Below are 10078 nucleotides of genomic sequence, written 5' to 3' on the forward strand. Positions count from 1 at the left end.
TAATAATATACCAAGTGCTGCAGTCTCACCGGCCTCTCCAGCTGTTTATATCAGAACTCAGCTAATTATATAATATTATCTGATGGCCTGACGCCCTGTGTGGCCCGGAAAAATGGAAACTTTTGCTTCCTCCTGAGCTGCAATTGAAACTATGGCGTCGTCCAGCCCAAAGGCCAGCTGACATCCATCGAGGCCGGCACGCTTTGCTTTATTTCTTCCCAGCACCTCGACCACGCACCGGCTTCTTGGCTTGTCATGATTTGGCGGTAGCTGGTCGATCGTGTCTTTGCATGTGTCGAAAACTGATAGTAAGCCGTACTGCGCACGCAAGAGGATTTGATTCCATTGAGCTGTTGTTTCTGTTACGATTTCCTTCCTCTCAAAGCAGAGGATGTGTATGTATGTGTGTATGTATATTGGTGCAGGCTACAAAGCAGAGGATTAACGTACAGTGCTTGCTGGGCTCAGAATAAATTATCTCCCCAAATATACGAACACAAGAATAAATATGAAACACGCTAGTGCCAAAGTCTGAACAAAATGACTATATCCAGCACTCTGCTTCACCATGTTATGACTCCAAGCGCCATCAGCCCAAGGCAATCTGTTGTACACAGTCCTCCGTGCCTCACTAGAAGTGAAATTTGGCCAAAGCAAGGGCAAGCGGATGGTACGAAATAGCCCAAACATATTGCAGCTGCTCTGCTCGGTTTCTGCACGAACATAGTACATGTGAACAGAGCAAAGAGTAAGTGGATGGCACGAACATAGCCCAAACATATTGCGCCACCGGCCTGTTCGCTTGCTCGTAAACGATCGTAAATTTTCAGTCAGGAACAGTGTTTTTCTCTCACACCAAACCAGCCAGCAGTAAATAATCCACGATCGTTTACGGCCTCCCGAATGCAAATATATGTTGGTGCTTGCTGTTCGTTACTTCACCACACATTCGGTTCATTGACCTGTGCAAATATATATTGGTCCATTACTTCAAAACAAGAAACAATAATATATATATGCGGTCTACAAATATACATGGCCAAAAAAAAAGAATACAAGAGTGCAGGCACATTTTCCTGTATCTTCGCTGCCGGTTCACCTTTCCCTGTTTGGCGGTATCCACACTCTGCATAATGAGTTAATGACACCTGAAAATAAGTACTAAGCGGCACGTAAGTACTATACTACGACTGTGCATGTTGGTGCACTGCATTGAGAGAGAAAAAAGTATGTATAGTTGCCTTGTTGAATATATATCTACGAGATTTATTTCTGATATGGCTGTCCATCCATGGCTACAAAACATAGATATTGTGTCATATTCTTGTAACACATTTGTTAATGTGTTACCATGAGGTTTCATAGTAACACAAACTATGTGTTACAAAAGAGGATTGTAACACAAAACACTTGTTACTGACAACGAATTTAGTAACACAAAATTAATGTTACGACTTACGAGTGAAGTGTTACAAAAGTGGTACTATATTATGACACATAAATGGAACATGTGAAAAGTGTGACAAATATATATCCTGTAGTAACACAAAATAATGATACAACTAAAGATCCACTTCAGGCCCATTACTTGTGCAAATATATATAGGTCCATTACTTCAAAAAATATATATGGAGTGTACAAATATACATGGTCAAGACTACAAGAGTGCAGGAGACGGTATCCGTAACCATGATTTGGCAGTATGTTGACAGTCTGTATGTGAACAGAGTATGTGTACTGCATGAGTGCGTGCTGGAGACGAGCTTCTACCAAGCACATCTCACTCCCAATTGCCACTGCAAGCTAACATCATGTGGCTCTGCATAAGGATCCTGGATCCCTGCATACATTAGTTACACGGTCACTGCATAATGACACTTGAAAATACGTACTAAGTGAGAGAAAAATTATAGCTACAAATACAAGAGATGATAATAAACATACTTATGCCAGAATTGGAGTACAAGCAACAACTAATTAATATCTGGAAAGCAACTTTCGGCATAGTGAAAGAATGCGATTTACTATTACCTGAGTGCAGGAGCGATCATCAATGGAGCTGTGCTGTCCTCAGTCTTCCTCTGAATATCCATCCGAACTTGTATCTGAATCTTCGATGCAGTTGATGTCGCGTTTTCCAATATGGCTGATCTTCTTCCATTCAGAGCTACCTAGTGATAAGGAGGATTCGTGTAGCTTCTTGTTGCAAACCAACTCGAGATACCTTGGGTGTACAGCTCGCAGGTATTCCGGAAGTGTGTCCATGGTGGCGTCCTCCAGTCCAAGGCTGTCGAGTGCTGGGACACCTTCTAGAACCTCCAGCTTTGGGCAGCGAGTGATCCTAATCTTCTGCAACATGGCGAGGCCGCTGATCCTCTTAAGCTCAGGGCAGTCAAACACATGAAGATCCACAACTGAAGGGAAGTTCTCCACATGTGTCAGGTTGGAGAGCTCGTACAGGTATAGTTCTCTAAGAGTATGCCTCTTGGTGCTGGCGAGGCCTGGTGGAAGATGGCTCAGCTTGCAGTTATCTATTCGGAGTTCCTCTAGACAAGGCATGGCTATGGTAGTTTCCACATCCATATGCTCCTCACAGTCGTTCCATTCCCACTCTTCCCACTCACGTAGTCCATCCAAATACAGGTGTCTCAGTTTAGGAAACGGTGCAGATGTACTAGCATCGGAACCTCTAGCTGCCACGGAGGACGACGCTTGGAATTGGGGGCCAATACGCTTGATGGCTGGCGCATCTTTGATGATCAGCAATTCCAAACTTGGGAGGCAGCATAGACCATCAGGGAGCTGGGTGCAGCAAGGCAGGTTCCCTAGTTTCAAATACCTTAGGCTCTTAAAGTCCACCGACGCTGGAGCACACATCCAGTTCGGTAGTTGGCGACCAATGTATCCCCCTATCAAAGTAAGATTCTCTAGGCAGGTTGGAGGGCAGAGCTTTTCCAAGACTTCCTCGGTCACACTCTGTTGTTGCTGTTGCTCTGCCTCAGCACCACCTGTCCCTATAGTATGTCCATTTGCACTATAGTTCAACTCTAGATACCCAAGGTGGCGCTTGCTGCTAATCATGGCCTTTTCAGCCATCCGGCTGTCCTGCACCTTCTTTAGGCCATATAATGTAAGATCCCTAAGCTGAGAGAGAGGCTCCAGCTCCTGCAAACTGCACCAGCTATTGCTTGCATCCATGTCCATGTGTACTGGGAAGCCATAAAGTGACCTCAGATTTGTTAACTCACCAAACCCCTTAGGAATGACACTAACATTTGATCCATCGATGGCAAGACACCTTAGATGCACAAGTTTTATGATGCTGCCAGGCAGATAGCATAGCTTCTTACAATTAACAAGTGTAATGTACAGTAGAAATTTCATCTTCTGGATATCATCCGGTAGCCAAGATATATCAGTATCCTCCAAGTGAAGGTATCTTAAGTGCTTCAACATAGATAGAGAGGGAACCAATCTATTAGAATCAGCAGACCATATGTACAGTACTCGCAGGCTAGAGAAACTACTCAGCGAGTCACCAGGAAGATGAAAGTTTACTCTAGAATTTATAATTAATGTCCTAAGTGACTCGCGCCTTTGCAAAATTCCCCAATCCAGTATTGATACGGTCTGTTCTATGGAGAGGCGACGGACATGCATACCAGTAGCAGCCTGTTCTCTGCCAACCACCACCACTAGTGATTCTTCTCTTGCCATGTATTCAGCAAAGGTGCGGACCACATCGTGCATGGTGCACCGGTATCCAGTGAGAGAATATGCTTCCTTAGGTTCTATAAGATTCCTCTTTATTAACTCTCGGTAGTACTCAATTGCCATGTCTTCCAACCCATACTCATGTGAAATAATACTACTACCATCCAAAGGTTGGATAAATCCTTCACTAATCCACATTTGAGTTACTACAGTTCCAATGATTGCTTTACCTTTAGGAAATAGTGAGCAGTACAGAAAGCATTGCTTTATCTGGGGAGACAAGTCCTCGTAGCTCAAGTATAGTCGGTTGTCGAGTTCTGGAGGCTGTCCGGTCAGTGACCAAGCTGGCTTGTTCAAAACAGATTTCCACTCATGCTCACTTGGGTATCTTGTGCTCAAGAGACCTCCAATCACTTTAATTGCAAGTGGTAAGCCATCACAATTTTCAAGAATTTCCATCCCAATAGTTTTCAGTTGATCAATTCCATCTACCTGCCAACATTTAATTTAAAGCTTCTTAATTATTTCTAACAACTATCAGGTTGCTTATGTACTTTAAATGTTCTCATTCGGGAAACAGGACTATACTACAGAAAGTTTTGTAGTGGCTTTCCTTGCAAAAAATAGTTTTCTTGTGGCTACAGGAATCGGACTTTAAATGGTCTCTTTGCGTTTTAAATTTGTTGTGTGGCAGCTATTATTACCTATAGGACGACTTGGATAGTCGAAAGTCGAAATCTGGGCATTATCTACTAGGACGCACTTGATGCATTAAAATATTCATTTATATGCAAACTTAGGGTCTTCGTTTTGGTTTATAAGAAATTGTAAACAGAGTAATTTAGTTGTAAATTATGGACTACTTTACATTATGGTTTGTAATGGCGTAGGTGGATAATTTAGACAAACGTTATATTTAGATGTTACTTATTGATGAAATGCAAACATAGAGATATGTTAAGCCTCGGGATCAAGGGTTCCCGACCGAGAGATCCCACGACCGACCCCTCCTGGATCGCTCGGCGGCTACACCCTCCGGCTAAGGCATTGGGCCAGCCCGAGCACGCCCGGCGCCTCTGCTTGGGACTCGGGGGCTCGCCTGAGCCCCAGGCTCCCGATCGAAGGGAGCATGGACCCGATCCTTAGCCCCTTCCCGGCCTTCGGTTCTAGCAAAGGCCTGGGCTCGAGGCAAACCCCCTGAGCCACCAAGGCTCGGGGGCTCCCCGACACTGCCCCGCGGGAGCGGCGCTGTCAACCGTTGCTCCGAAAGGGTCATGCACTGGGCGTGACACAAGAAGCCAAACTCCTCCGCTAGCCTCGGGGGCTCTAGGGCTTCCGGGCTCACACGTCAGCCCCCCAAGCCGGCTGTCTTCGCCACCAAGAAGCCTCTAGAAGGAGCACCTGGTGAAGACCGGTCCAAGCCAACACAGCTTGACATTCAACATGTCAGAACAGAGTAGCCGGACGATGCCTAGGGCTTCTTCGGCTCCACGACATCGCCACGGTCCACATGACGCCACAAGAAGACCCTCCTGGACTCCGTGCATGTAGACCATAGGCTAAACTCTTTCAAACCGTCATGTACCCGACCTACCTTGATATGTAAGGGGAGGACGGATCGTTGGACTCCTCAGCAAACCAGTTCGTGCTCTGCACCAAGAGCAAATCCACCCAGAGAGGGGCACTGAGAGCTCCTTCCCCTTCCTCCGATCGTCTTCCTCCTCTTCGGCGAGGGGGAAGGCTCCATCGGCGGCGAGGCTTCCCTAGGATCAGCACCGAGCGATCCCCTACAAATCTCTCTCTCTTACACTCTATTGTAACCCCTAGATTTTGGGCGCTCTTGAGTATAAGGATCATCAGCTGCTGGACGTAGGGACCCGAGAGCCCGAACTAGGATAAACCGTTGCGTCCCCTCTGTTGATTCTCGTGTTCTTGAGTCCATCCAAGACACTGGAGACATGTACTCTGACACTAATACGAACTACAATGCTTACCGCGGTTCTGATCCCATGACAGCTGGTGCTCTAAGTATGGGAGCACGTCAAGTGTGATTCCTGCTCTATAGTGGCCGGAGCCACCCGCCTCGTCGCCGGAGCAAGCGGCGCCGCCCCAGACGGTGGCATCCGCTTCCCCGGCGAGTTCTCCATCACGGCCAGCACCTTCGCTCTGGGCCAGGTCCTCAACTTCGGGAGCCTGGCCTACGTCGCTCAAGGAGGCTCCGCATGCTCAAGTGTAATTTGACCATGGTTCTTCTATATGACCAGGACACTTAGATTGGCCAACATATTAAAAGTGTGCCATATTGTGAAGATTTGCGGTAGGGCACTCTTCAATAGTGGTCTTTGCTAAGGGACACTGCTCACTATTGTCTTGGCTACAAAATACTTTTCAGTGCTGGTAATTGGTTCTTAGACAATGTAGCTATTAAAATAATATTTCTAAGGACAACTTTGGAGAGAGAAGTTAAAAGTGACCAAAATGCACCTGACTATTATAATACAAACATTTAATAGTTATCCAAAAATTCATAATTCCATATAAAGTTGGATGAAGACGGACTTTATATCAAAATTGTAGTGCTTAGTGAGATCTATAATTTTGTTGTTGACAAGTTTTGGATTGAAATCAAATTCCCAAATATTAAATTCAAAGTTAGAATATCTTAAGTCATTTAGAATGCTGAATATTCATTTTATTATTTTATATTTTTAAATTTGAAATTTAACATTTTTAAAACGTCTGTTCCAATGTTCGAAGTAATTTGAAATTCCTAAATTTTGGATTTCAAAATTTAAGAAGAGACTCTATATTACTTCAGATAAAAAAAATTATCATCTACAAAGTTTAGATCCTACTGATAACTACAAATTTTGTATATACCATGTCAATATCTGAGATCATTTATATTTATAGATTTTGTCAACCTAAATAGTTTGAAACAAGGAAGTTTTGATTCAAAGGAAGTTTTGGCAACCTAAATAGTTTGAAACAAAGAATTTGTCAATTACAAAGCTATAGATATTATTGAGCTCTACAATTTTGATTATATTTAAAGTTTATGTTCATACGACTTCATATGCAAAAGTTATGAATTTTTAGATAACTATTAATTGTTACACTATAATAGTCAGGGGTATTTTGGTCACTATTAACTTCCACTATAATTGATGTTACATTTCAAATACCATCAAATTTCAAATAGCTAGATTTCATACGGAGCTAGCTATGCACTAAATCTTTCATTGGAGTGAATAATAGCTAACTTGATCCTAGTGTTTTGTTGTTACATTTGATTATTTCTTCTAGATCATAGTTTTACTGGTCTCCTTTTGCTACTCTCATAAGCTGGTGTTCCTAGCAAGAATACTTAGATTTAACGGAACTCCGATCCATATGCTCTCTATCAAAATCAAGTATATAGCCTAGTTGTATAAAGTATGGATAGACAACTAACCTGATCAGGCTGCAGCTGCTTCTTGAGCAAAGACCAAGCATCATCATTCTCTAGAGGCTTGACACGGTGTTGGTGCAGGGGGGCTTGCATCTGTTGGGGTAGGTGTGCAGATCTTGTAGTGACAAGGACCCGGCTTCCAGGTAGTTTCTTGCTGGCATTCCTGACTGGGACACTAAGCACATGGTTCCAAGCCTCCTGACTCCACACATCATCCATCACAAGCAGAAACCTGCCTGTGGATATGGTGTTGATGAGGGTCTCAGTCAGCGTGCTCTTGTCTTGCTTCCCACCATGGTCTCCACCAGCATTTTCGATTGCTGTCCTCAGTAGCTCAACAACATCAAATTGTTGGGTGATGCTTAGCCATATCTTTGTTTTGAAGTGCTCTTGGATGGTTGCATCATTGAAGATCTTTTGGGCGAGGGTGGTCTTACCCATGCCGCCTGCACCAATGATAGACACAACTTTGATGCTGTGATTATTATCATCATTTGTGGTTAGCACCTGAACGAGCTCCCTTGTATCCCTCTCTATCTGTTCTCCAACTATGGCTGACTCGTCGACATGTGAACTTGTCCTATAGCTGGATAACTCGGCAGCAGTTAGCTTCCTTGGCTCCGGGTTGGAACCGAGGCCAATATTGAACTTGTACTTGTCCGCCTCCTTGTGGATGCTTTCTAGCCTCTGGTTGAGCTCCTTGATGCGGTTGCCTATCTTGTGTGCGAACACGGGATTCCGCAGGCAGAAGAGCAATGGCTGGAAACAGCCGGGCGACTTATGCTCTACAATACCACCACCTTTGGACTCCCTCCGCTTGTCAGCCTCGAGCTGGCACAGGTCGAGGATGTCAGTGGCATCATACATGGCATTCTTGAGCTTTGTCGACCATCTTTGCACGCTTGTGTCGGTGATGCGCCTCCTCTCGGCATCTTTGAGGAAGGCTTTGAGGCCTTCCATGTTGTCCTCCAGCTTGGTGATCTCGCTGGAGACGCCAAGCAGCACGGACACCTCTTCTTGTGCCATGTCCGCGATAAGCTTCTTCACGTAGGGTGCTAAAGCATCCAGGTCGGCCGCCATGGCTCAAGCCTATCTACCTGCTAGTAGTAAATCATACATATATAAGCACAGATTTGTCTCATAATCCCCAGAGAGCATAACTTGATATCAAAATTAACTATATAATGCTACTCGGTCGTTCATGGAGAAAACATCGCGGAAGGAAATTAACGATATAATGCTCACCTCAACTTATTGCAGGGCAGAATGCGGACTGAAAGAGAGTGCGGCAGAATGCGTGAGGCGATGATCCCATCAGGAAGCGACTCCCCTTGTATAGGAAATGGAGTAGAGGAGTAGCAACTTGACTGACACAAGTCTTTATTAGTATATTTCTCGTTCATCGCCGTTAAAGAATTGGAATCACATGCATGCCCACTTAACTTTTGACTAATCTATTCACAAAAGAAAAAACTTTTCAGTAATCGCACAGGCCGTGCCCCGGCCGGAACAACCGCAAAATAATAATAACTGGCCTGCTGGGGTCACATGCATGCACGCGCTAGTTTATCCTGGAAAAGGCACAGCTTTCTTTTTCTGTAGTGGCAGACACATGCCTTTATCCACTTTGTTACTTTATCCACTTTGTTACTTAATTTTTGTCAAGAGTTTTCGAAAAGCACAATTTCGTAGTACAAGCTTGAACCATGCATATTCGTTAGGTGTGTCCTGGGACAAAGTGAGGAAATAAAGGTGCAGGCATAATTAAAGGCAAAAGAATATGTTCTCCAATAGACATGAGGCAGGCATGCGATTCTCTGTATCACAATGAGGACGGACGGCGAGCAAGTCTTTGCAAGTTGTGGTACTACTTTAATTTCCTGGGTAAGCAATTGGCAGTCACCATCATCCTTTTGTCCTTTTCTTTGGTGGAAGAGAAAGGTTGAGACTTATTAGTATATTTCTCGTTCATCGCCGTTAAAGATTTTTTTTTTTTGAAACGTCACCGTTAAAGAATAGGAATCACATGCATGCCCACTTAACTTTTGACTAATCTATTCACAAAAGAAAAAACTTTTCAGTAATCGCACAGGCCGAGCCCCGGCCGGAACAACCGCAAAATAATAAAGCTGGCCTGCTGGGGTCACATGCATGCACGCGCAAGTAGTATTTGTCTTCGTCCAGCGCTTAGCGTGTCGTGTGTCGTGTGGACAGTGATCTGCTGCTATTGTTTCTACTTAGTGGCATGGCATCTCTCGATTTGCTGCTACATGCATGCATGTGAGCATATGGAATAAAAATAAACTTTACTTGCAGCATGAATTATTTTTATTCGATCTCCCACTCTCTCCTTCACTGTCGGTTCATTAGGCACTTACTCCTCTTTCATCACTCGGTCGTGTCGTCCCCCACTATTTGTCCCGCCTTTTCATATCTCACTCGATAGATCTAGTATTTCAGTGTCATCCTTCTCACTTTCGAGTCTGGAGTTGCAAAACATTTGTTAATGCCACACCACTCGTATCTTGGCTTGGCCTCGGAGCGAATTTACGCTATGGCAAAGCCCATTTTTGGTACAAGCTCTGTGCAACAAATTATACAAACCATGGTATGTACACCGTTGCCAGCACGTCAGACTTGTATATATATAATTAGAAACAAACAACAAATAATGAGATTAGAATGATAAACTTGTTCCATGCGTACGTCGATGTACTACACTGTATAATAATAATATAAGGTGCCAGTGCTTTTTATGCATGGCGAAGCGCTGTCCTACAGTCTTTCCACATGGTTGTAGATCTCGAGCTAGTAGCGAGTATGGTTGCGTGCTTAGAAAAAAATATATTAGCTACTAGTGCTTGGAAAGACGAGTCACATCATCATAATACATCTAGTTGCACGAAACAATG

General features: G+C 44.1%; 1 protein-coding gene across 2 annotated transcripts; it reads right to left on the reverse strand.

The window, feature by feature from the left end:
* Positions 1-1435: 1435 nt before the first annotated feature.
* On the reverse strand, positions 1436-8651 carry LOC136487249 (disease resistance protein RGA2-like). 2 transcript variants are annotated; one of them, XM_066484376.1, is made up of 4 exons: positions 8412-8651; positions 7170-8266; positions 2033-4207; positions 1436-1841 (listed from the first exon to the last, which is right to left on the reverse strand). In XM_066484376.1, exons 2-3 carry the CDS (start codon positions 8244-8246, stop codon positions 2072-2074), a joined length of 3213 nt encoding a protein of 1070 aa, XP_066340473.1. In that variant the 5' UTR covers positions 8247-8266; positions 8412-8651; the 3' UTR covers positions 1436-1841; positions 2033-2071. The 2 variants fall into 2 exon arrangements, with proteins under 2 accessions (XP_066340473.1, XP_066340472.1); XM_066484375.1 differs by having other exon boundaries at positions 7170-8263; positions 8412-8650.
* Between the last annotated feature and the right edge of the window lie 1427 nt (positions 8652-10078).

Source organism: Miscanthus floridulus, chromosome 10 (assembly GCF_019320115.1).
Source record: "Miscanthus floridulus cultivar M001 chromosome 10, ASM1932011v1, whole genome shotgun sequence".
NCBI classification, from domain to species: domain Eukaryota; kingdom Viridiplantae; phylum Streptophyta; class Magnoliopsida; order Poales; family Poaceae; genus Miscanthus; species Miscanthus floridulus.

Excerpts from the sequence above, each read along its gene's own strand:
- LOC136487249 (XM_066484376.1), bottom strand. The coding sequence starts at position 8,246 with ATGGCGGCCGACCTGGATGCTTTAGCACCCTACGTGAAGAAGCTTATC. Across the intron at positions 4,208-7,169 it reads AGCAGCTGCAGCCTGATCAG|GTAGATGGAATTGATCAACT; the intron begins GTTAGTTGTCTA and ends AAATGTTGGCAG.